Raw genomic sequence first — 27251 nt, 5'->3', positions numbered from 1 at the left:
TTATTCCATTCAAGCAGGGCATTTGTTTCTTTGTGTGTGATTTGAAAATCTTGTCAGCAAAGTAAAGGAGTGATCTGAAGCAGGTGGAAGGTGATGTATGGTCTGAAACGTCTGTGGGCCGCTTCCTAAATGTTACACAGAAGTGAAACCCTAAACTGAAGTGGATGTGCGCCATTACTGTGTCACTCTAAAAACCGGTCAGGTGAGATTTCTGCAGGAACAAATGGAGGAAACTGTCTCCTCGTCTGAGCCAGTCAACCTACTGCGGACAGAAGCGAGACCGGAAGTGAAGCTGTTATACCTTGTGGTGAAACAAAGCAAAAAAACAAAACATCATTACCCTTGCTTTAATCTTGATGTGCATCTATACAATTGCGCTGAGGATTAAAATATACAAAACGCGTGTTGTAGCGTTACGCATGATTTAACAGATAAGTTATGATTGGGTTTTATTTTGACGTGTCCCCGGATGCGGTGCTGTGCTGTGCGCGAGAGCTGACGTGACGCTTGCTTGGCTGCAGTTCAGCTCCCAGCCGCTGGGAGGAACAAGTAGGGATCCGTGCTCTGTGCCGGCGTGGAGAAGGAAGCGGTGTCCGATCTACACACACACACACACTCGAGACGGGACAGAGCCGCGGTGCGGGAGGGAAAGATCTCGCTTTCACTTTGACTTCCAGGGGTTTCTCTACATGGGGACGAGACATGACATCTACAGCCAGCGAGAGGAGGGCGTTCGCTCATAAAATCAACCGGTGAGGCTGGAGCTGAAGTTTGTGTTTAACTGCTGCAGCTGTGTGTGTGTGTGTGTGTGTGTTTGTGTGAGTGACCTGCCGGACGCTCCGTGTATATATACATGTATGTAGCAAGTAAGCTAGGACTGCTAACGTACCTCTAACCATAAACCGATGAGTATAAACACAGTTATGCCCGAAAATAAAAGTTTGCAGAAGCGGTTGCTCGCCATTCTCTAACATTCCGAAGAGTTGATTAGCCCTTGTGTAGCATCGTTAAGCGCATTGTCATCAATGAGCTACTTTAAGATAACACTGCGAGGCTTAATGCTAATCTGGTGACCGAGATGTGTCATTTTGGGGGCATTCAAACCTAATAACACCAAAGGGGGGGGGGCACCTCTAAATGGCTCTTAGATGACATCAGGATGTTTTGTTCTCGTGTGAACGCCTTGCAGCATTAATGTGCTAACCTGTTTCCACATGTCGTCAACTGGTTCTGCCTCTCCACAACCAAGTGTAGCACTACATGGACTTGAAGAGCGGCGTGTCTTCTGATGCAAAGATAAATTCTGATCAGATTCCAGGTGAAAATCCTCAAGGCATGGCTGTCAGCTGGATCTTGGAATGACGCGGTTGTGCTATTATGTGTTTGGAAGTGCTGAAGGCAGATCCCCACCCTGTTTTCTGCAATAGATTATTATCCAAACCTTTCTTTTGTCCAAATCACACTTATTTCTACTGTTATTTTGATTGACAGGAACCAGCTTAGCTTTGAAACTCTACAAACCTGTGAAGAAAACTAACCGATTCTTGAGGTTTTGCCACCTCAGAGAAAACTTTGCTTGAAACATGCCTATGTTATAGTTCTTATAAACTCTGGACTCATCACCATCCAAGTGATGGATTGTTTCTAAGTCACTTTAGCCTGTTAAACATCAATGTCACTTTCTGTAGAGCTATTAGCTTCATGAAACAGTCCCTCGCTGCATTCCCTAAGTCCTGTCTTTCCTCTCCTAAGTGGGACCAAGACCATTGTTTAGTGCCGGATGCAGGAAAGGGTGGGAAGGGGTGTTCTGGCTGTTTCGTCTGCAGTCGATAGCTTTCCTTTTTCCTGTTTCAAATTGAAGTATAGTGATCTGCAGAAAGATCTTCTGTAGATATATATAGTCTCAGCTTATTGTTTAAAACATGCAGAAATTGTCTACTTTCAAAGAAGGCTGTGCCATCAGGAGTTTAAAAAGTATAGCTGTGTGTTAGAGATTACAGAGCAGAGGTCTCTACATTACAGTCCTTGTGTATTGACAGAATGAAGGCATGAACCATAGTTATGTTATCACAAGAACCATGGTTTGGGAAATGCTTAAGCCTTTGCAGCTGTGTATACGAGAGAAACTGACATTTTGTAGTACTAGAGGAGCAGCTGCTCTATGTCTCTGTGTGAGCATTGTTTTTTTTTTTTTTTCTTCCTGCATTGTCTGTCTTTAAGCCTCCCATTTGCCGTTAGCCTATAAAGGCCAATGGACATAGCTCTGGCTCTGTGCCTGCTCCATGGAGCCAACTCGCTACCTCTCTGTGAGATCCGCTCAAGTCCCCATTGACAACAGCTGCTGGCCTTTAGCATCGCTACCAACACCAGAAGCTGCATGGACACTGCGTGGTAGGAGGAGGAGGGTTTTGTAGAGGCTGAGCCATGCCTATGCAGACAAGCTTGGTGTTTCTGCAGTAATGCTTTAGCTCTGAATCTGAGAAAAGTAAATGAGTGTGAGAGAGACTGAGTGAAGAACTAAAAAGGGTTTGTTTATCAAATTTTCTCTTGTATCATAATCATTCAATTTGCTGTTGTGTTCATTGCAGTGATTTTAGTTCTGGGACTGGTACTTAAATGCAGTATGACAACCCACCCACCCACACATCAAATAAGATATATATTTATATATATTATATATATATATTTTTTTATGAATTCTTAACATCCCCATCTTTTTTTGTTGTTCCCCTTTTGAGGATCTGACAAACATTTTTATATCTTTCTCTTGCTCAGGACGGTTGCTGCAGAGGTCAGAAAACAAGTGTCCAGAGACTATGGCTCTCCTCAGCTCTCCAAAAAACGAGGCGGCGCGCACCAACCCGTGAGTCACCCTGTGTTTAACCTGTCGGAGTTTCGAGCCAGCAGGTTTGAAGCTCCAATTAGTGAGGTCAGAAGTTGATGGGTGTATCTTCTAGTGAGGTGGTTGAAGTTTAGATACAAGTAATGCAGTTGAGTGTAGTTTCTATTAAGTAAACATGAAGGTTTTGAAACATGATATACCTACCCATGCTCACCTGTGTTGTTTGACAGCCAGGTTAGGTTTCTCTATGGATGCTCACCCAAAATGGAATAAGACATAGCTATGTAAGAGGCTGTGTTTTGGAAAATGTCTGTTACAATGACAAACAACCTTCCAATTAGTCCAGCAGAAATGTACAATTACTCTTCCGACTCCTGAGAAACCAGGCTCAGGCTGTGGAATAGACTGTTTAGCTTATAAATTACCATTGAGGAGGTCATTTGTTAAACTATAATTGATGTAAATGCGTAGCTTTGTGTACAGTGTGTGACCGGCACAGTTGTGTCGTGACTGATTCTGGTTTGGCTGAAGTTTGCAGAAGTGAAACCTGAAAATGAAATGTGATCAACTTAACATACCGTTCAAACGAAACATTATTTTCCCCTTTTGTATCTGGTGAACGTGTAATTGTAGACATTATTATATTATAATATGAAAGATTTTGTGACAACTTGAGTTTAGTGACAAAATGCCCATAATTAAAAATATAAACATAAACAGAGGGTGTTCTGAGCTACATATCCATCTTCACAAGGATGCAAAATAAAAAGCTGAATATTGTTTTTGTTCCTTGTCTATACGTTTTTGGTTTTATATCATACATCACTCTATCCTAATGATGTGCTATCTCCTGTCCTGCTGATCTGTTATTACGGCCATGTCGTGGTTTTTGGTTCTTAATATTTTTGTGTTGGTTGACAGTTGCCCCTGACAGAGGTGGTTGAGCCTGTGGACTTTGAGGAGTATGTGAGCAGCCATCCTCCTGGGGTGGAGCCTGGCCCCCTCAGACAGCTAATGGAGTTCCCACAGGATGACATGGAGCTCCTCCAGCTGGACAAAGACTGCACTACACTGGAGCCCCCACTGCCCGAAGAGGAGGAGTAAGTCCAGCTGCTGATGGCCAACACAAGCCTCAGACTGTACCACACACATTCCTCTATGCTTTTTACACTACCACACATACACACAGAGGATTAATAGTAGTGTAATGGAGGACAAACATCTCTACAGACAGGAACAAAGCCTTCCTTTCTGTGACACTGAATGAACATAAATATTAAAAGCATGTTTTGCTTAATAATTAATGTGTTTTTCTGTGTAGCTCCCTGGATCCCAGAGTGAGAGATGCCTTGGCAGTCTACACAGATGACTGGCTCGTCATTCAAAGAAAGTAAGCGGTGTCAGTTGAATTAACCCAGTTTTTGAATCTTTTATTAAATAACATGCACATGATTGACAGTTACATTATTGCTGGGAGAACTTTTTCACTTTTTTCTTTCTTGTAGGTATCAGCGCTACAGCACCACATACACCCCCCATAACTCTGAGCGACAGAGGGAGAGGCAGCGAGGGCTGGTTAAACAGACCTTTGAGCTTGACGATGCTGCTGCTACTGAGCGCCATGATGACCAGGTAGCTGATGGTGGTATTTCAAGAACTTGTTATCGCCATTCAGTCATTTTAAGTTTCTTTAAACAGATTTTACTGATCTACTTTTTATATACAGTGTTTCCAGGAGTAAAAACTTATAGGTAGTTCAAGTCTTTGAAACTCCTATTATGTATTACATAGAAAGAGAGATGGACATATTAGCCAACCAATGACATGTTTCATTATGATGGGGGAGGCTTTGTGTCTTATCTAGTACATTCTCCACAACGAGTTAGTCATATGGAGAATGAGTAATGGATTAATGGATCTACCTTGTCCATTATCCACTGCACATTCTCCATATGAATCATATTAAATATGTAATGGTATCTGTAGCGTATTATTCTCCTCATCTTTCAAACCCATCTCTGCGTGGAGGGGGAAAAATAATAATGATCTCACCCGTCTGTCTCTCTCTCACTTATGTGTTTCAGGATGACGCAAAGCGGCGGTCAGTTAGCCTTGATGAGACTCCTCGGGGAAGCTGGGCCTCCAGCATATTTGACCTGAAGAACTCTTCCCCAGACGTTCTCCTGCCATCTGTGCTGGAACGTACAGCTGCTGAGGACATGGACCATCGCAACACGGAGGCCCGCCTGCAGGGGCGCCACAGTGACCTGCTGGGCCTCTACCCACCCCCTGATGAGGTTTGCAGTAACACATCCTTATTGAGCTTTGTTGTGAAAAAAGCTATATATATGTCACAATAATAAACCTGTGACATATAAATTTGCAGGCTTCATGATTCTTAATAATTAGTTTAAATTGAATTACACTGTTTGTTAAAGGGATAGTTCACCCAAAAAGGAAAATGCACTTATTATCTCCTCACCACACTGCCCATGGAGGGGTGGGTGAAGTGTGAAGGAGTTTCATGAAGGAGTTTCATGTGTAAACAGCGTTGCAACCAAAATGCAATACAATCGAAGTAAATGGGGACCACTTAAAAACCTTCATACTGCTCCTGTGGTGTCATCTAAGCATCCGTAAGTCCCGACATTCAAATTCAACTTGAAACCACGTAATTTTCACCACGTTTTTTTTGCCTAAATGTCGTCTGTTATCCTCCTTGTTACGATTTCTCGCTGAAGAGAACACGTATGAAGAAGTGGTTGCCTTTTACTTCAATTGCATTGTATTTGCTACAACGCTGCTGAAACTCCAAAAGGGGACTCAAACACTCCTCCGCCGTCATAGTGGTGAGTAGATTGAGTAATTTAAATTTTTGGATGAACTATCCCTGTAAGCTTTTTCCAGTTAATGCATTGAAGCATTTCGGACAAAGTAATAAAGAGATTATTAAATTTTAATGAACAAAACATTAGGCATATTATGCTCATGGTCCTACATCATATGTTTTGTGAGTCAGGTAATTGTCTAAGCGTCAATGTACTAATCTTAATAGAAGGTATCGGGATATCTTTAGGTAAACAAGCAGTGATGCATTTAGAAACAACAACTGTTTGCTTGAAATGAATACAAAAATAGTGTTTTATGTTTGCATCAAAAATGGCTTAACCTGTTAATAAACATAACCAATGGAAAAGCCAAATGTCATCAACATGAAATGTATTAATAGTACGAAGTGCTTAGATTGAATGCAACTTCATCTAAAAGATCTCAGCTGCACTAACCAGCAGAAAACTGGTGGATATGTTCGTAGATTCAGTCTCTGTTTGCTTCCACTACAACATTGTTGAATTTCCCATGTAGTGAATGTTCTTAATGTGTGGAAACCCAGCATCTCTTGTTTGCTTTTCTTCCCTCCTTTTTTCACTCCATCTTACTTTATATCTATGTACACAACACTGCCTTCTCTGCTGCCACGTTGCCATGACATCTGTGTAAATGTTATTCTTGCGTGTCTGTGTGTGTGTGTGTGTGTGTGTGTGTGATTTTGTGCGTGCATGTTGTACATGGCTTTGTTGTGTCTGTGTCTTAGGATGAAGCAGTAGAGAGATGCTCTGTTCCTGAAGTGCCCAAGGAACATTGTGGCCAGAGGATCATGGTCAAGTGTCTGTCTCTGAAGTGAGTAACATTTGGAATATAACTGACATTTACCGTATTTCTTTGTGCTCTGGTTCATTATTAGAAGTTTCGCCAATACTATCCTTATTTGACAACCACTGTACATTTTGTATTTTCTTTAGGTTTGAAATAGAAATTGAGCCAATATTTGGAACACTTGCCCTGTATGATGTCAAGGAAAAGAAAAAGGTATTTTTAATAACAAGAAAATCAGATTTTTTTCATTTGGTACAATGATAATTCTTCGAAAAGCTTTCACCCTGTAAAACCACTTACGTAATGCTGAGCTCATGCTTGGCTAATTGAATTTTCCTCTTCTGAAAAAGGTCTAAGTGATCTTGCGGTTTAGACCACTGAGTCATAATTGAATTATAATCCCTTAACGTGCATTTCCATTATCATCTTTCCTTCCCCTCCCTCTGTTGCTTCCCGGTTATCTCAATCTTCCCTCCAACAGATCTCTGAGAATTTCTACTTTGACCTGAACTCGGATCAGATGAAAGGGCTGCTTAAGCCCCACACACCTCAAATAGCCATATCCACGCTAGCCCGTTCTGCCATTTTCTCCATCACATATCCTTCTGCTGATATCTTCCTGGTCATCAAGGTACTGAGAAACCCACGTGTTGCACAAAATAATTTTACAATGTTCAATGACATTTACTCTCCATTTTATTTATCATTTTAAGTGCTACTTATTATAATTGTAATTAATATAATACACTTCAATCACGTGCATGTACTGTATTTCAGCTGGAGAAAGTTCTTCAACAAGGAGACATTGGAGAATGCTGTGAACCCTACATGGTCATGAAAGAATCGGATTCCTCCAAGGTAATGGAGCCAAAATGTGTTTAAAACTGGTGCAATGGTCAGAGACAGCAGCCAGTGTGCACATGGGATCTCTTCACTGTCTAGTCACAAGCATTTCTCAATCCTGTCTGGTATCTTGCAATATTTACAATCCCCCTTTGCCCCTCTTTTGACTATTGCAGATATTTTAAGGTTAATCTGTACGTATTGTTTATTCTGTTTTCGTCATATCTTGTTTACTCTTGTCCCACTTTAGCACAAGGAGAAGCTGGATAAGCTGCGTCTGCAGGCAGAGCAGTCCTGCTGTCGTCTCGGTCATTTTCGCATGCCTTTTGCCTGGACAGCCATTCACCTCCTCAACATCGTCAGCAGCGTTGGGGGTCTGGATCGGTCTGACCCAGACTCTGACTCTGGTACTGCTGAATCCAAACACATGCAGTCTCACACACACACATACACACGAGAGCCCACATACGCTGTCGGTTGGCAGGTTGTTGGTCCATTTGCAGTAGAGATGAAAGACTCTGATCTTTTGCAAATTAAATAGTTTCTTTGATTATTAATGTATTTTTTCTGTTTCTAAATTACCCCAAGAATCTCTTTCTGCATTAAAAAAGAGTTTGTCATATCAGATAATATTTGACATCATATACACATATATATGTATTAGGGAGCACTTGTATACAGTATTCTACAATGAAAGGCACAAAACAATTTCATAATTACTATTCATTCACATGCCTCTCTTATATTGGATGATTTTTCTTCCTATCAGAACGAAAAAGTCATGGAACATGGAATGAGAGAAAGAAGAAGGGGTTTGAGCGGATGAGCATTGGGGACGACACGTGTAACTTTGCCACTTTCAGACCAGCTACGCTTACTGTCACCAACTTTTTCAAACAGGTCAGGCTCTGTCTACTTTTAATGGATGTTGTGTTTTGCATCGTTACTGTTGTGGCCAGTTTACATACACCTTCACATGGAGTATGTGTTTTAATTTCCTTCAAGATTAATTAAGCATCCATCTATTCATCCATCCATATATCTATTTAGTTAATTCAACAGTCTGCTATGGAAGTTTTATAGGCAAAAGACAAGGAACCAACTGGTTCTTGAGTTCTTTAAGTGTACTTATATCTGTAGATAGCTACATAGTTGAAATGCTTTAAAACTATGGTCAATTAACCTGGTGACACAACTGCCTCACATTTATTGAACAATATATAAATCAAGGATCTATTTCTTTAAAAGAGGCTCAATATAAATCATAATGAAGAGAATGGGTAAGGAAGCTGTTTGCATTGTAAAGTGTTGCAAAATAAAGAATCTCTGGCAATTTTAAATATATACAGTGTTTCAGTGGATCATGTAGTCTGATGAGATCACATGCAGATCATGTTCTGCAGTTTTCCCCAAAAGAAATTAACTTACTGTCATTATATTGTGCATTGAGAGTGGTTATAACTATTCTCTTATGATATTTTTACTATCCAAGTAAAATTTCTGCTCTTCAAATTGTTTGCATGAAGGAGGGAGACAGACTAAGTGATGAGGACCTCTACAAGTTCCTGGCAGATATGCGCCGACCATCGTCTGTTCTGCGGAGACTGAGACCTGTCACAGGTAAGCATGATTTAACTGTGTCTATAAAAACTGCAAACATTTTCATGGATGTTTTTTAATATTTTGTGTTGGTTTCTTGTTGTGTGTTCCATGACTGATGTGGTCCCTCAGCCCAGCTGAAGATCGATATCTCTCCAGCTCCGGACCTGCCTCATTACTGCCTGTCACCGGAGTTGCTTCATGTCAAACCTTACCCTGACCTGCGTGTACGTCCAACCAAAGAGGTGCAAGAGTTCCCTGCTCGCTATGTTTACACTCCACACACCACCTACAGGTGAGCACTCTCCTATAACAAACACACATGCACCCCCCTGATTTATTGGCATACCCCCTCCACCCCCCCACACACTTACACACACACACACACACACACTGTTTTAGACAGTAGTTCTATGGAAAGAGGGTAGCAGGCTCTGAATTCTTAATCAAAACTGAACTTTATTTATTTCATTGTTTTGTAAAATGTATAAAATCAAAAAATGCAAAAACAAGCTTTTATTTTTGAGTTTTACAAAAAAAAATACTTTCAGGCAAAAATTATATTATAATTTAATAACTTAATTTGAATGGTATTTTCATAAAATAAGTTTATGAGATACATCAAGGTTAAGATAAACAAAAAACACCAAATATTACATAAGAAATATCAGCTGACGAACATGTTGCTAAAACTAATGAGTAATGCAGTAAATCCTACCTTCAGTAATGTTATGATTGTTTTAAAGAGGTGTATATTTAGTGTTATGATCATGTAGTTTTTGGTGTTGTACTTTTATTTAGTCTATTGTCTATACATATTGCAATAAATAGGGTGTGCTAAATGATGGAAACACATGTCAATACTCAATATAGAAAAATTTAAACACAAACTGCTGCCTAAAACATGACTACAGCAAATTGAATCAACACCTCATGAAAACAACATCAACATAAATTAAATATTAGATAATTAGATCTGTAGTTTAGATTGCAGGGTTGCAATGGAGTGCAGTGACGTTCCAGAGCTGAGATCTTTGTGGACTCCTCTCATTCGGAGCTGCTTAGAGGAGGGAGACCTCAGTGGTGAATCTTAAAACTATGTCATTGCTTCACTCTGGAAGGAGGAGGATAAAATTCTACATTTAATCAAACAGAAACTTCAACAATCCCAAGCATCAAATGTTTTTAAACAAGCGCCTCACCATCCTTTGCAGTTTGGAGAGCTGATCTTTCTGCGTCTCAATATTCTCTTTGTGGAACTGGGTCAAAAGCTGTAACCCTTTCAAGATGTTGGAGTGCTCCTCTGCTCTCTCCTAAAAACAGGAAGAAAGTTCAAGTAACCTATTTAGTGTATGCCAATAAATCAGCAACTGGTATTCAGAAATGTAAATTTCTGTAGTGCCTTTGCTGTAACCTATGTTCAACATTCCGTTACCTGCAGCTCTTTGATGCTGATGGGTGCGAAGTTGCTGAGATACATCTCCAACCTCCTCACTTTTGTCTTGAGCTCCACCCCTTCCTGCTCCATGCTGGCCAGCCAGTCTTTAGTCATCACAGTCTGAGCTTGTTGCTTGGCCATCTGGGCCTGTCAAAAGAGCATCTGCCCAGATTATCCTCTTCCCCCACCAATGATCGCAGTGCAGCTGGCAGCTGCCTGCCCTACAGTGCAACATGCAGCTTTCTAATGACACTAGCACTCTCTTATCTCAGATAAAAGAGTTTGATTTATCCATATACGTCAGAAAAATAAACTGAAGAACCAGGTGATGCTCATAGGTCTAACAAAATAAGAGTGCTGGGCCTAAGCACAGAATTGGTACTCAGAGGTTTGTGTAGACAGGTTAAAAGCATTGTTGTCCTCAGAACAAGAAGAAGAACTGCTTGATGTCATATCTGTTCAGCTGTCGTGGCAGATAAACACAGTATTTTAATCGGACAGGGAAGTTAGATACTTGATATTCTGCTTCTCTGTCCCTCTGCTTCTGCATGTTGTGGCTTTTGATCTGCATTCTGTCTGGAACTCTGGTTATCTCTCTCATAGTAACAGCACACAGGAAATCAGTTGTTTACATTTTTCTGTATTTTTTTACCTGTAGCAACTGTATCACGTCTTTCATCTGTTTCTCCACCTCGGCCGCCTGCTCAGTCTGCTTCCCCAGCATTTGCAGAGTCCCCTCGTGGCTCATCAGCACCTGGCTGATTTTCGCGATCTTTGCAGCAGTTGTTTCATAAACATAATTTAGGGATTCGCTGAGCTGTATGACACCAAACATCAGCATGTTGACTTCTTCCAGTGGTGCAGCCTTGTCTTCCAACTTGCTGGTCTTCGAGAGCGGACCTGCATGGGCTGCTGTCAAACCCCCAGCCACACAAAGCAAGCACAGAGCCCAGATCATCTTGATAATTCTTGTTGTTTACAAACTGATGGTAGTCTAGTGATCTGTTTCACTCAGTTATTTGTTTGTTTTTCCAACTATTCAGCGAAAGGAATTTTGAAAATCTCAAAACAATGCAAGAAAGCTGTAAAATGCGAATTTGTCTGTCACAGCTGTGCGGAGCTTAGCATCGTCAGAGGAGCACCTGGATGATGACATTTTTTGCTGGCTACTGTGCCTTATATTGTATGTGTACATGCAACACCATGGTGAAACATTAACTCAGCTGTGTTTCGATCTCAGGTCTCGCCTGTGGCCTTTGTTTCAGTGACCTTGCCTTGAAGTTTAACCCCTGATATACTAATTTTGTCATTTAGGTCACAAACACATGTGATACACATAACAATGGATGGCACATTCCTGACTTTGGTACAGAGAATATGTTTCCTAATGAGCTGTATTACAATATGTGCAGTTAATGTTATTTGAAATACATGTGTTTGATGAGTCATGGCCTCTTGACAAGTGGGTAAAATCAGCTGTTTCAAAATAGACACTGTTTGACTTGGAAAGGAGCTAAAGTGACTTATCTAAAACATTCAAAACTGAGCCACACGATTCCCACGTGCAACACAAAATCAATAAATTTTCTATGAAAGCAATATTGTAGATATACATGATCGATAAAGCAGAATAATGTGTGAAACTGAAACAAGAGTACATGCTGAAACCACAGGTGGAAACATTAACCATTGAACATTGTTCCTAATTCACTCATGGCTTTGCAGTTTCATTCAACTCTGCCCCCATAATGTTTTTCTCATTTCCAAATCAAAAAACTGTAATAGCCACTGACATGAAGCTGTTTCTACATGAATGACGAAAGCATGGCACTGAAAGGCCTGTGACTGAGACATTAACCTGTGCCTTGCATCATTTTGCCTTTCAGGAATCTGCTATACATTTACCCACAAAGTCTGAACTTCAGCAGTCGCCAGGGCTCGGTGAGAAACATTGCTGTTAAGGCACAGTTCATGGCAGGAGAAGACCCCAGTCAAGCTTTACCGGTGAGTCACAGTCTGTGATAATCCATGTGTCAAAACTGCAATGTTCTCCAGAAAAAGAATTTCCAGTCACAAAGAACAGCCCGAGGCAGTGAAATACTGTATGATGAGTGAACTTCCTCAATGCAGCATTATACAAGCAACACAGTTGGAAAGAAAAGTCTAGTTACATTTGGTGAAGTACAGTAAAAAATGTTTTTATTTTTGTTAATTTAATCAGTAATTGTTGATGCACAGTATATTATAACTATTTAGTTATCAACTAACAACAAAATGTCTTTGGATCTTCGGTCTGATAACAGTACAAAGTGTGGTTTACTTGCTTAGTGACGCTAACCCTCAGTGAAGTGCTGAAAACATATTGATGGTGAAATTCTTTAAATGATTGACCAGACCACAGTAATGTGCTCATGTCAAAAGAGTGCCTCCTGTTCGTCCTGGAACAACGATGTTTATACTCTGTCATTTTGACCAGGTCATCTTTGGAAAATCGAGCTGTGCCGAGTTCCTGAAAGAGGCATACACGCCCGTCATCTACCATAACAAGTAATCAATCAGTCCCCTGCTTGCCCTCTGCTGGTCCTTCCGAATCTTTTTCTCTTCTGTGTCTTCTGTTAACGCTGTATTTAACTCTTTGCCCTGAAGGTCCCCTGAGTTCTACGAGGAGATGAAGATGAAGATTCCCGCCAATTTGACAGACAACCACCATCTACTGTTCACCTTCTACCACATCAGCTGCCAGCCCAAACAGAACACTCCTCTGGAGACCCCCGTGGGCTACACTGTGAGCACGCTCCTCCAGCCGGCCCACATTTAACACATCCACCCACCCACTCGCTCACTTGTTTGAACGCTCTCTCTGTTGTGTTGCCATCGGTAAGAGTTTTCCTGTCTCTTTCTGCCCGCAGTGGATCCCTCTGATGCAGCATGGCCGACTGCGCACAGGCTCCTTCAGTCTGCCCGTCTCAGTGGAAAAGCCTCCACCTAGCTACTCTGTGCTCACTCCTGACGTGAGTCTCTAACTGTGAAAATATCTGTTTGCCTGCCGTCATCTTGTCCTTGTTATGGGACTGAGTGTTAAATGAAATGGTTTTTATTCCGTGGCAGGTTCAGCTCCCGGGCATGAAGTGGGTGGATAATCACAAAGGAGTGTTCAATGTTGAGGTGACAGCGGCTTCCTCGGTTCACACTCAGGTACATTTTTTATACTGAGCACCATTAAAATGTGGTTAGTTTTACAAGGACAGGTCTGATGATTATAATAATCAACATCAGCATTTATTGTTTTCATAAGTTAATGCCTGTAATTCTTTCTGTGGATAGAAAACACAACTGCTAAGAATACTGCATAACAGACATTAGAGATACTGACAACTCAGAATCACTAAAATATCTCTGTGTCTATTGTCTGTCTCGTTATTTATAGACTATATGTCTCCATAAACAAAACTTTTTTTTTACTGTTCACAAGTGTACTAAAGGTCTGTAGGTTTACATTTACTATGAGCAGTGCCTGAATGTAATTTCTTCTCACTTTATATGCAGAAAATCAAAGAGACATTAAATAATTTATTCAAAGTCTTCTGGATTTTAAAAACCAGTGTTGCTATATTGAAATTCACTGATTTCATTGTGTTTGTGCCTGTAGGATCCACACCTGGACAAGTTCTTCACTCTGGTGTATGTTCTGGAGGAGTATTCCTTCCCCTTCCGCCTGAAAGACGTCATCATAAATGAGGCGAACATGGAGGGCGAGCTGAAGGCCAGCATGGCTGCTCTAAGGGGGGCTCTGCTGGACACGTGTGTCAGGTTTTTGCATCAGCTGCTCAACAAGCTCATTCAGCTCATTGTCTACCCGCCAGTCATCGCAGGCCAAATTGGTAAGTGAGTTTTGAAAGAGAACAGATTTACATAATTTCTGTTTCTGGAGATTTGAAGTACAATTGGAACAAGGATGAACTCTAATTTTGTTTATTGGATTTAATCTGATAATTGTTGTTTTATTTTCCACCTCATGCTATTCTTGTGTTTAATCTCCAGTGAACCTGGGCCGTGCTGCTTTCGAAGCTATGGCTTTGTTGGTCAACCAGATGCACAAGAACCTGGAGGGTAGCCAGGATCAGCACGGCCGCAACAACCTGCTGGTGTCCTATATCCACTACTGCTTCCGCCTGCCCTCTGCTGAGCCTACACTGCCCCCAACAGGCCAGTTACCAGATTTAACTACATGCATTAAAGAAACAGAAAGAGAGTCTTTTAAATGTAATACATTTTCTTCTTTACATCTAGCAGGCACCCAGTCGTATGAGATGCCCATGCAGTATGCCACCTTATCAAGAGCAACAGCTCGTCCGAGTAGTCTGCTTTTGTCTCGCTCCAAGAGTATCAGCAACTCCAATCCTGACCTGGCCACCACACCAGTTTCACCTGACGAAGAGGTGCAAAGGATAATTGGGAGCAAAGTGAGTTGTCTTTAGAAATATCTGGCATTTATTGCTGATAATTGAAAATTGAATTGTTACAATAGTGTTTACAAAATCTGAAAAATACTTTTAGAGCTGTTAAAGGTCAAATACGGCAATATTCTTAATTCATGAATTTGCACATTAAACTGCTAAATTTTAGATGCTAGGTTTAAATGTTAAGAATACCATTGTTGTTTGTGGGACTAATTTGCTTCTCTAGTCGATAAAGAAAAAACACAGAACTCTTGTGTTTTAATGTTTTTTTTTGTCATCTGTGTGCCATATACTCAACCTCTGTTCCAATATCATATTATATTGTTGTAACGAAACTGCTGCCCTTCCCTTGTTTCATCTCCTCACAGCCGACTTTATATTCTGGGGTTGACTATGAACTGTGCCAAAAGTTAATGATGTTGCTTAGGTCAAAGATGCATTTGTGCTGTATGCCACTGTCCCTGTGATTCATGCAGTGCTCCCAGCCCTACCTTTGTTCTCCCCTCTCCTGTTTTAGCTTCACTTTTCACATCCCTTGTTTTGGTTTCCTCCAAAATTCCTCCCTTACATAATCTTCTTTGTGGTAATTATCTTCCGGTTTCTCACTGTGCCCTCGCCTCTTGCCGCACTCTGTGTGCTTGTGTGTGTGGGTGTGTGTTTTGTGTGTCTCCCTTGGCTTATGGCAGGGCATTGACCGCTCCCACTCCTGGGTAAACTCTTCTTATGCCCCTGGGGGCTCCAGATCTGTGCTACGCCGGAACCCCAACTCCAGCTGTGAGCTCAAGCAGGTGCCAAATCCCTTCTCCCCCTCCGCCTCCTCCTCCCCCTTCACCTCTATCCTGAACCATCTTTCATCAGCTTTTGTGGGTCAACTCATACCTCAATTTATGTGCGTGCTTCATGTCTGTCACTCTGTGAGCCAGACCCAACTTTTAACATCTTTTGATCCACTATGACACATCATCTGTCCTTTGCAATGCATCTTCTCACCGCTGCTAAACAGACCATATCTGTTTAGTTTGAATGACGTGATCTCTGCCTTGAGCTCGGGAAGATTTTCTTACCAGCCTTGCGCTCATCAGAGTTCATAGAGAGTTCTCTAGCCACCCGTCCATTTCCATTCATCCATTTTCACGTCACTTTGTCCTCATCTCTGTGTTCACCTCACCATCACTCCATGTCAGGCAAACGACCGCACCTGCAATCGCATGTCTGCCTTTCTGGACAGCGTGGCCTTGTTTTCAGTTCCTACAAGGCAGATTACCAAGAAGGTAAAACCGGCAGTCACCATTATAAACGAACACGTTTTGATGTCCTAACATTCATCAATTTTCAACATCATTAAAATTAATCAACATTCAAAACTGTGTCTCTCTGTGAGTAGTTAAACAATTGCCTGAGACTCTTACATTGAATATGTGTTGTCTGGATAATGTGTTTTATTAATAATTATGTTTAAATTACTTTTATTCTGTTTGTATCTTCGGCCTCAAAATCCATCATAGAACTGCACAATTAATTTACAAACCCTAGTTACAGTTCAGAGCTTTCTCCCTTAATCTCAGTAGCTCATGTAGATACTGAAATTGTTTCCTCATACGAGTTAAAATTTGGTCGGTGTCGGTTTCTGTGTAGCTTCTTCATGAGGAGCTGGCGTTACAGTGGGTGGTCAGCACCAGCACAGTGAGGGAAGCAGCACTGCAGCAGGCCTGGTATTTCTTTCAGCTCATGGTCAGTATGCACAAAAACCCTCTTAACAGTCTAAATATAAGGAGTTTTAAAAAAAATACTGAAAATCACAAAGCTTGTACCATTATTAAAGCAGTAAAAGCAACATTTTCTTATTTGTCCTCACCTGCAGACAAAGAGCATGGCCCATCACTTATTTCTGACCTCGAAACTGGACATTCCCAGGCGCCAGCGTTTCCCAGACCGATTTGTGGACGACATTGCTGCACTTGTGTGTGCCATCAGTGCAGACATTGCCGGCCGATACCACAAGGTACAGAGCCCATAAAGCTGGCAGTCCATTTTCATTTTGTTTTGTATTGGACAATAAAAGATGTCAGTGGTTTTAGAGTTTCTGCTAAATAGAAAGTTACCATGTCGTTTACTCTGCTTGATCCGTATTAGAATCAGTGATTTAAGTAAATTAATTTGCAATATCATTGTTTCTCTCACTTGAATAACTCATCCTCTCTCTCTCAGGATGTGGAGCTCGTGGAGAGGTTGAACAGCAGTCTGGCCTTCTTCCTGAATGACCTGCTGTCTCTCATGGACCGGGGCTTCGTGTTCAACCTCATCCGTTCCTACTACAAACAGGTGCCTGATACACCTCCCTGTTTTCCCTCCAATATCAAACACTTTTGAAATAAATCCCAGTGCTGCCTCATGTATTTTAAAACAGATATTAACAGTCTCAAACAAACCTGTCTGGTATGCAGATTGCCAACAAGCTCCACACGTCACAGAACCCCAGCTCTCTGAATGCACTGAGGATGGATTTTACTCGCATCGTCTGTAGCCATGAACACTACGTCATCCTCAACCTGCCGTGCTCAACTCTCAGCCCTCCAGCCTCCCCCTCCCCCTCAACTTCCTCCACCACATCACAGGTAACTTGAAAACTCAGATCCATCCAGCCTCCTCTGTAGACTAATAAGAAAAATAATATCTCTTTATTTTCTGCAATTCTTTTGCCTATTTTTCTGCTGTTTCTTTTGGTTATTTTGGGAAAGATCATCAGGTAAAGCACACAAATGTAATTTTACTGATTTGAATTCAATCTGCTATTACTGCCCTCTTATTCTGTTATTGCTCTGTTCACTGTCTGCAGAGTTCAGCATTTTCCAGCGTGGTGCAAGACCAAGGTGTGGCCACCATGTTTGAGCTCTCCGTCCCTTTTCGCCAGCAGCACTTCCTGTCTGGTTTGCTGCTAACTGAGCTCTCACTCATTCTTGATCCTGATGGAGAAGGGTAGGTTGTTATTAACTATATATAAAGACTTTCACTTCATTTCCCCTCAGGAATCCTCTGACATTCAATCTTTAAGACATTATAACATAAAGTACAAGTGCACAGTCTAAAACACACTGACACACTGTTTTTACCCACAGGGTTTTCTTCCTTCATAAAAAGGCCATTAGTGCCGTTCACTCCCTTCTCTGCAGCCATGATGCAGACCCACGCCACAGTGACCCTCAGGTCAGAGCCCATGTAGCTCAGCTCTACCTACCGCTCATCCACATCGTCATGGAGACGTTGCATCAGCTCCACGACTTCTCAGGTCAGCAGAATAAATGCACAGTCTACTCATATTGTTATCCACCTCCTCCTCAAGATCTCAGTGTTTTATTTCCAGTATTATTGCACCTGAGAGTGCTTTTCATTATTTCTTTATAGACTCCTCGCCTGCTCGGGTCCGCCATGCCCCAGCCCACGCTGACGATGCTGACCCAGACAGTAGCAACACTATCAGTCAGTCTGTTGCTATGGCAATTGCCGGCTCCCCTTTGCCGCATGCCAAATCCAACGCATTTGCAATGCCCACAGTGGTGAGTGATAGCGGCAGGGGTCAGGCTATTTCCCCCGGGCCCTACACACTGACAGGTTGCAGATCGGCCTCTGTGTGGGAGGCTGCTGCCTCACTTTGACAGCCGATCTCTTTTGCCTTTCTGCACCTCCACACGAATGCCCATTCAAAGAGTATTTGCATTCTTCCCATGTTATTCTTCTTTTCTGAAATACAACTGCTCCTCTTAGCCTGTAGGCGGCCCCCTGTCCATTTTCTTTGTAACAGTTATTTATCAGATTTAAAGACTGGCGCTGAGTTTGTATGTTTGTCTTCATCAGGCTGGGCGTCAGTCCAGCTCTCTGTCGGCCGAGTGTAGCAGGACTCTGCTGGTGTGTTTCCTGTGGGTGCTGAAGAATGCAGATGCAGCTCTCCTGGAGCGCTGGGTGTCTGATCTGTCTGTGTTACAAATCAACCGCCTGTTGGATCTGCTGCATCTCTGTGTCTCCTGCTTTGAATACAAGGTACAAAAACCAGGCACTGCCACCACTATGTATCTATCATCACTAATAAACACAGTATGAGTCAAAAACTGTGTTAAGATGTTTAATTTGGACCTGCTAGAACAACAGTACAGATAAACAGAACTTGTATCATCGGGTTTACTGTAGTATCAGATTGTCAGCACTGAATCACTACTGTTTGACAAGTACTCTACACTCTTTTACTGTTTACTGGAGATTTTCATTGTTTTGACATTTGATTTAGTTTTCCCAAACCGTCATTTGTTTTGTGATCTCTGTAGGGGAAGAAGGCCCTGGAGAGGATCAACAGCCTAACGTTTAAGAAGTCTCAGGACATGAAAGCCCGACTGGAGGAGGCCATACTGGGCACCATTGGGGCTCGTCAGGAGATGGTCCGCCGCTGCAGAGGTATGCTGCATTAGAGCACAGTAATTAATGTGGGTGTGTTCTTGTGTGTGTCAATAGCTGCCTGTGTTTGTGGTCAATTATTTGTGTTTATGGAGATTGTAATCTGTTTATTCTTTCAGAGAGGAGTCCCTACGGCAGCCAAGAAAACGTTAGGTGGAGGAAGAATGTCACTCACTGGAGACAAAATACAGACAGAGTTGATAAGTATGTAATTAACATTAGTTATTAGTTATAAAGGATAACAAGTTACTAGTTAAAACCCTCATCCTACAGGATAGTAGGCAAAAGTTAGATTTAAGATTTAAAATTAAAATTATTTTTATACATATATCACACTGACTTCAATTATCTGTAACAGGACTAAAGCTGAGATGGAGCAGGAGTCTGTGGTGGATGGAAACTTGGCTACTGAGGTCTCTCTGATCGTATTGGACACACTGGAGATTATAGTGAAGGTAAAACAGTATGAGAAAAAGTGGTTAATACATCATCCTTTGACTCACATTTTGTCTAGAATTCCCCTGCTGTATTATGATCTTTCACTCTGTCCTCTGTTCAGACTGTGGTGGCGTCAGAGCTGAAGGAAAGTGTTTTAGGCGGGGTTCTCCGAGTGCTTCTTCACAGCATGGCAGGTAACCAGAGTGCCCTCTTCCTGCAGCACTGCTTCACTACACAGAGAGCTCTGGTTTTCAAGGCAAGTACAGTTTCCACTAGTCTGCCAAGTGTCTCCATTAAAATTTGCTGTTGTTTCCATGATCCATTTTAATTTTATATTAATTCAACTTGACACATTGAATTTGATCATTTTGCAAAGAAAACAAATAGGAAATGGTTCCTAATATATTGTTGTGGTGAATAAAACAAAGTAACAGTTTTTTGTGTGTAGTTCCCAGAGATGCTGTTTGAAGAAGACACTGAACTTTGTGCAGACCTGTGCCTGCGTCTCCTTCGTCACTGCAGCAGTAGTGTCGGTTCTGTCAGAAGTCACGCCTCTGCCTCGCTTTACCTGCTCATGAGGCAGAACTTTGAGATTGGAAATGTGAGTTGAGACATTGTTTTGAATTTTCTTGTTCTTACAACAAAAAGGAATCTGCAGAACACACACAGGATGTTTACAGACTGGATCTCCATAATGTTGTGAGCCAAAATCTCTCCTATTTCTGTCCTTTGCACCAGAACTTTGCACGAGTAAAGATGCAGGTCACCATGTCTCTGTCTTCACTGGTGGGAACGTCGCAGAACTTTAATGAGGAACATCTGCGTCGGTCACTGAAGACGATCCTAACATACGCTGAAGAGGACCTGGAGCTGCGCGACACGCCCTTCCCAGAGCAGGTACGCACCAGCCACCACACTGTGCATCATCCATATGTGGTGCTGCTTACTAATGTCCTGTGTTGCACTTTTGAAACTGCAGGTCCAGGATCTGGTGTTCAACCTGCACATGATTCTTACCGACACTGTGAAGATGAAAGAGCATCAACAGGATCCAGAGATGCTCATTGACTTAATGTACAGGTACAGAGACGTCCATCAGTGACACAGGCATATAAAGAATAAAGTTACATGACTGAAACCTAAATTCTCTCTCATATTTAATTTCAGGATTGCTAAGGGCTACCAGAACTCTCCTGACCTACGTCTCACGTGGCTCCAGAACATGGCAGGAAAACACTCTGAGAGAGGGAACCACGCCGAGGCTGCCCACTGCCTCGTCCACAGTGCCGCTCTAGTGGCAGAATACCTCAACATGCTGGAGGATTGCCGATATCTGCCAATTGGTTGTGTCACATTTCAGGTCAGTACATGCTGTTTAATTTGGTGACTCATTTGACTATAAACAACACTTATGGGCAGCATTCTGGCAGAATTACATGGGGAGTTCCAATACTTAATCATGACTAAAGCCTGTGATTGGTGAAAGAGTGAAATATAAAGATTATTATGTTTATTTGTGCTTTCTCCGTTTCCCTCTCAGAACATTTCATCCAACGTCCTGGAGGAGTCAGCAGTATCGGATGATGTCCTGTCTCCGGAGGAGGAGGGGATTTGTGCTGGGAAGTACTTCAGCGAGTCTGGCCTGGTGGGCCTCCTGGAGCAAGCAGCTGCGTCTTTTAACATGGTACGAATCACATTTTCCAACCACATGGTGACAGGCTGCATGTTCACACAGCACAGGGTTACACAGGACTAGCATGGCTGAGGGAGCGTTACGTGATCGAGTGGTATGTTTAGAACTGGCCTTCCTTTGTGCTGTTACTCCAGGCAGCCATGTATGAGGCCATAAATGAAGTGTACAAGATTCTGCTGCCCATCCATGAAGCCAACAGGGAATTCAAAAAGCTGGCAACTGTCCACGGGAAACTGCAGGACGCCTTCAACAAAGTCTACAACCAAGTGAGTTAAAGGCATAATCTGACAATCTGCTGCAATTAACTGGGCTGTCAAAAAATATTTTTTGCTAATTTCTTTCTTTTATGTTTCTTTTCTCAACTTTTCCAGAGTTCAGGATGGGAGGTAACAAGCTCATCTTTCACATTGGGTGTATTCAATGTAAAAATCCTTTTATTTTGTTTTTACAATGTTTTTTTCTTTCTTCCCCCGCTGCTTGTTCTTGTGAATGACATGTTACTGGTGAGTGACACAAAACTTTCTTTCAACTTTCTTTGATATAGTTGAGTTGAACCAACTACAACAAAACAATTTCCATTCCCTTTTGCCACAGTCAGCTTGAGTATATAGTTCCCTTTTTTCTACAAAAGCTCTTCTGTTACTAAACCAGTAATTTTAACATTTCCATCTGTGAAAATCATGCAATGAGGTTTAAAATATGTTAGAAAAGTCTTGAGTCCACAACCTCAACAGGAAGAATATATGAAAAGATTTTCAGCTCTATTATATTAAAGGCTTTCTATTTTTTTCTCCTGTTCTCCAATCAGCACTTAAAACGTGTATCTACATCTTTGTGATTTTGCTTCACTCAGCGTCTGCACTCTTTCCTCATCTCATCTTTTCATCTCTCCTTCAGCATTCAGAGAATGTTTGGCACATACTTCCGGGTTGGTTTCTATGGCTGTCGTTTTGGAGACCTGGATGAACAAGAGTTTGTTTACAAGGAACCATCGATCACCAAATTAGCCGAGATCTCCCACAGACTTGAGGCACGTTAACTCATCTTGACGCTAGAAGAAAAGGTTTAATTATTGATTTATGAAAAACAAATGTCTAAAAGATGAATGTGTTTGGTGCTCAGGAATTCTACTCAGAGAGGTTTGGGGATGAGGTGGCTGAAATTATCAAGGACTCAAACCCAGTGGACAAAACCAAGCTAGATCCCAACAAGGTGACTTTATCCATATACCTGTCACTCATAATATACCAGCACAGATTTTGCAAAGGGTATAACTGTGTGGATGTGTTTATATTTGTTTAAGGCCTACGTCCAGATCACCTACGTTGAGCCGTACTTCGACACATATGAGCTGAAGGAAAGAATCACCTACTTTGACAAGAACTACAATCTGCGTACCTTCATGTACTGTACTCCCTTCACTTTGGACGGTCGGGCCCACGGCGACCTGCACGAGCAGTACAAACGCAAAACCATTCTGACCACGTCTCATGCCTTCCCTTACATCAAGACACGCATCAACGTTATCCACAAGGAGGAGGTGGGTATCTGTTCAGGAGGGATTCTTGGTTAGTTGCCACACAATTGTGGGGTGTGCGACCTTTTCTCATTCTGTCATGTTTTCTTCTCCAGATCATTCTCGTCCCCATGGAGGTGGCCATTGAAGACATGCAGAAAAAGACTCAGGAGCTCGCCTTCGCCACTAACCAAGACCCTGCGGACTCCAAGATGCTGCAGATGGTCTTGCAGGGCTGCGTGGGCACCACTGTCAACCAGGTGTTAATACACTGAAATGAAAAAAAATCCCTTCCCTCACATCCTCCTCCTGGTATATTAATACCATTAGAATGGGGCTGAACTCAGGCTCAGTGTTTTGAGTTGTGACTGACATTCCTTAGCAGATATGTAACAGGCTCTCTCCCTCACAGGGCCCCCTTGAGGTGGCGCAGGTCTTTCTCTCTGACATTCCTAATGACCCAAAGCTGTTTCGACATCACAACAAACTGCGCCTATGCTTTAAAGACTTTACTAAGAGGTGATGACACACTCCACGGCCCAGACGCGACTGCTGTGTAACTAATAAAAACAAATCCCCACGCTCAGTGTCTTCTCCGTTCTTTCTCTTGCAGGTGTGAGGATGCCCTGAGGAAGAACAAGGCCCTGATTGGTCCAGATCAGAAGGAGTACCACAGAGAGCTGGAGAGGAACTACAATAAACTGAAAGAAGCTCTGGGTCCTCTCATCAACCGCAAGATCCCCCAGCTATATAGAACCCTGCCAGCTCAGTCTACGCAAACACAACGGTAACTTGAGACACCAGACACGCACGCCTACGCACAGAGACACACAAAATGAGCTCATGCCGCTTCTCAAAGACCATCAAACCAACACAAAAGAAACATAAAACCAAACTTTATTTCACTCCAGGTCATAGATTCATACAATCTGTATTTGTCACCGGTGAATAGATTTGCACAACACTGAGTGATGATTAATAACTATCATGTTTCTCTCTTTTTTTTTTTTTTTACGTTCATTTTTGAAAAAAGTAGGTACATTTATTATAGTATTTTATCCTCTTTGAAGATGGAAACTATCATCTGTTTTTGTTTTCATCCGCTTTTGGCATCAGCTCAATTTGCATGTGCGTGTCTCTGGACTGGTTCACAATCAAAAACAGCTACAGCCAACAGCACCTGCCACAGCCACAATTTGCTACCAAGAAAAATAAGTAGTTTGATCTTCTTATAGAATTAAAATTATGATATTGAGAACAGATCATTTGCTTTTTGAGCTGCTGAAATTCAACGCTGACTAAAATAATGAGGGGGTTTGACCTCACTCTTTTAAAGAAGATACTCCTGTTGGCTCATAGTGGGACATTATTCACTGTAACTCCTTCACTCCCTGGATCAGAAGTACATTTTAAAGTAAAATTATTCATAGATCATAAAAACTGCTATTAGACAGCTCAGATTTTGACTTTTTGAGGAAAATAAACCAAAACACTTGAAAGTTAAAGTTCAAGATTCATCTTTCGTCTTTCTTCTGTCTCCTTCAGGAACTCCTACAGTAGGTCCAGTCTCCGGTGAGTCGACTGTTGAGGCGCAGAAACACTGGAAAACACTGAATAATTAGTATCTCTTGCCGTCTGTTCCCCTCCCCCCACTGCACTGCACTGCACTGCACACCAACTGTCACAGTCGCCATCCTCTTCCTCGTCAAGCCCTTATTTTACCCACACACCCCCCCTGGCTACCCAGTCTCGCCATAATCCCCCCACAAGAGAGAGACACGCACACACACACACTTCTCACCTCTTTCCCATCTCCCCCGTTACCAACACCCTCACACCTCAGTAGGAGAAGACCCTGGCTGTTTATGCAGGGAGGTTATCTACGCTGTAAACTTAGTCATTTGGAGCAACATGTCAACAACATGTCGGCGTTTAAATCCAAGTCTCCTCACTGTCGACCCAAACTCATCTCTCCTTTAAATTGAGGTTTTACAGCACCAGAGCTGCCAAACACATTCTGCAACCAAATCTTTTCCAGGTTTGTTTATGAGCGTATCTGTTTCTTCTCGTCTTTTCCCTTTGCGTTGTCTGTTTTTGTCGTGGCCTTACTGCAATTTGTAAGAGATTTTTTTTTTCTACTAAACTATGTCTGGTAGTCGTCACTGCCAGACTTATTAAATAGTCCCAGGGAGTTTTCTTATGTTATCAACACACCAAATAACTGACATTCCTTCTTCCTCAAGTTGTCACATTTATCTTCCCATCTCTCATAATAAGAATTCATTATAGAGAGGAGGTGGGATCATTATGTCCACGTTCGGGCCTCGGTTTCACTCTGAGACCAGGGGGGACATAATACAGCAGCAGTTAAAGAGCAATGCATTAGTGTTTAGGGGGAAAGCATTGAGTAATGTTTTTAATATGTTTTTTTAAGTTAAACTGTGAAGTTCTCTTGTACTGCACTGTCGTCACATCAGATGTTTATCACAGAAGCACTGCCCTCAGCCAGATCCTCTCCTCACTGTCACTCTTCTGTACAGTCTCATACAGAGCCCGACCGATCTAGATTCTTGGGGGCCATTGCAGATGGCGATACTGAGGTGTAAAAAAAAAAAAAAAGATGTCGTTATCAAAACCTCATGACAAAGAAATGTAATCAAGGTTGGATGTTATAAACTTATATATAAACTTTATTATAAGTAACTATAAATAAAAAGAAAACACAATTACAACCAAATATATAGAACTTGAATTAAGAAAATTATTTTACCTATTGTATAAACATAAGTACACATCTCTTCTGCATTGTTTATTCTGTGAAATAAAAGTTTTCATATCGGCAAACATAAACGCAAACACCGATATGTCTGTGACAGACTCAGCTGAGTTTTATGAATAAATTGGTCGGGCTCTGGTCTGATAACTGCTTCTTTTATTGTCTGTAGTTAAGGCAGACTGTGTTTGAACTTCTGTCTGAAAGCACTCCCTCTCTGTGGAAGATTTATATTCATTCTAGCTGTTTCCAACTACTGTATCTATTATATTGCACTATTGTAGTACTACAAGCTGCCACACATTAACACTGTAACGACTAAATATCTGTGCTTTTGTTATTTTTATGAGGCTGGAAATTGTTTTTTTAACCAATTAGATGAACATTTTTGTATTTATTTTACACTATCTTTTTTTACTGCATTCTATTAAAGTTCTCTTCCTACGCCTCGGGTCAGCTTTTGTTTGTGTTGCTACAGAGCCGAGGATTAGTATTCACACAGTCATCTAATTGCTCATTTCAATCGCTGTGACACTTTTTTAAACTATTCTCAATATGGCTTCGGTCCGTGTTCCTCAGGCGTATTTTTATACTGGTAAGTTTTTATCTCATAAGGGATTCATTTTCTGTTTCGTTTCTAGTGTCCTATTATGGACTCATTTTCAGAAGGGCCAACTGTTCTAGTCTTAGAAATATTATTGTATATTTAAAAGAATGAAGCAAAAATAAACTGGAATGTAATTCAGTAGAGCACATACCTCCACCAAGGCCCAACAGTCCCTTTGGACTTATTAGATCCAGATTTTTATTTTTGATCTTCTCAAATTGCAGACTCTATTATATTAGTTTATATTAGTCCCTTAAGCATGCCTGTTTTTTTTTTTTGGTGGAAGTCCGCCCACTTGTTTTTGGGTAAAAGTCACAAACAAACAGATGAAAACATGACCTGCTTGGCAGAGGTAAAAAAAAAAAAAAAAAGACAGATTTAGACTAATCACTACAGACAGTAAATTTGCACACATTTTAGTAAATGTATATAATGTTAATTTTATGTTACTAGTTACTTCATACTTCTTTAAAGATTAAAGAGTGAATTTATGAACATATATACTCAAACATATCTAAGAATGTATACTCTGCATGTGTTCCTAGTTTTGGAAATATTTTAGATTTTCCAGCACACTTTATTCTTGCCTTTAATTCAGAACACCTTCTTTGTGATGGCTGCAGTTTCACTGTTTGATAGAGGAGGTGACAGTGAGTTCACCGAGTAAGTAGCTGACATTCAGTAAATGTGACAAAATGCAACTTAAAGAAAAACCTCACCACTGAATCCCTTACATCTTCACAGACCTGCTCTAACAGATCTATTCCATCCAGATGTCCTCCAGGCTCTATACCATCAGCAAACCAATTTCCTGTGGTGCTGGGATGATTCACATTAGAGCCTGCAATGTTTATGTAATTTACCAGAACGAAGCACTTTGGGTTTAGAATCAGAGGTGAAACCATTTTCAGTTAAACCTAACTTTAGTTAGACCTAACTTTTTAG

General features: G+C 41.5%; 2 protein-coding genes across 9 annotated transcripts; one reads left to right on the top strand and one right to left on the bottom strand.

The window, feature by feature from the left end:
* Positions 1–547: 547 nt before the first annotated feature.
* dock6 (dedicator of cytokinesis 6) lies at positions 548–26143 on the top strand. 8 transcript variants are annotated; one of them, XM_069525650.1, is made up of 50 exons: positions 549–752; positions 2776–2863; positions 3764–3942; positions 4164–4232; positions 4348–4474; positions 4927–5139; positions 6435–6520; positions 6643–6709; positions 6978–7127; positions 7274–7354; positions 7590–7746; positions 8109–8239; positions 8866–8959; positions 9071–9233; positions 12263–12380; positions 12853–12923; positions 13023–13161; positions 13286–13387; positions 13485–13571; positions 14026–14257; positions 14418–14582; positions 14670–14839; positions 15523–15624; positions 16021–16107; positions 16472–16567; positions 16698–16838; positions 17045–17158; positions 17281–17451; positions 17673–17812; positions 17953–18122; positions 18239–18390; positions 18689–18871; positions 19153–19279; positions 19399–19483; positions 19638–19734; positions 19839–19973; positions 20166–20318; positions 20456–20614; positions 20697–20797; positions 20885–21077; positions 21258–21401; positions 21545–21676; positions 21782–21796; positions 22315–22440; positions 22533–22622; positions 22714–22950; positions 23043–23186; positions 23339–23445; positions 23540–23713; positions 24472–26143. In XM_069525650.1, exons 1-50 carry the CDS (start codon positions 703–705, stop codon positions 24500–24502), a joined length of 6345 nt encoding a protein of 2114 aa, XP_069381751.1. In that variant the 5' UTR covers positions 549–702; the 3' UTR covers positions 24503–26143. The 8 variants fall into 8 exon arrangements, 7 of the variants coding, with proteins under 7 accessions (XP_069381752.1, XP_069381751.1, XP_069381750.1 ...); XM_069525649.1 differs by having other exon boundaries at positions 14667–14839; XM_069525651.1 differs by having other exon boundaries at positions 548–752; positions 14418–14839.
* Positions 9383–11502, bottom strand: angptl8 (angiopoietin like 8). The gene is made up of 4 exons (XM_069525652.1): positions 11029–11502; positions 10374–10523; positions 10141–10251; positions 9383–10052 (listed from the first exon to the last, which is right to left on the bottom strand). The coding sequence occupies exons 1-4, from the start codon at positions 11332–11334 to the stop codon at positions 10035–10037; spliced, it is 585 nt and encodes a 194-aa protein (XP_069381753.1). The 5' UTR covers positions 11335–11502; the 3' UTR covers positions 9383–10034.
* Positions 26144–27251: the final 1108 nt, after the last annotated feature.

This window comes from Paralichthys olivaceus, chromosome 5, assembly GCF_024713975.1.
Source record: "Paralichthys olivaceus isolate ysfri-2021 chromosome 5, ASM2471397v2, whole genome shotgun sequence".
NCBI classification, from domain to species: domain Eukaryota; kingdom Metazoa; phylum Chordata; class Actinopteri; order Pleuronectiformes; family Paralichthyidae; genus Paralichthys; species Paralichthys olivaceus.
This window is presented reverse-complemented; position numbering and strand designations above follow the sequence as displayed.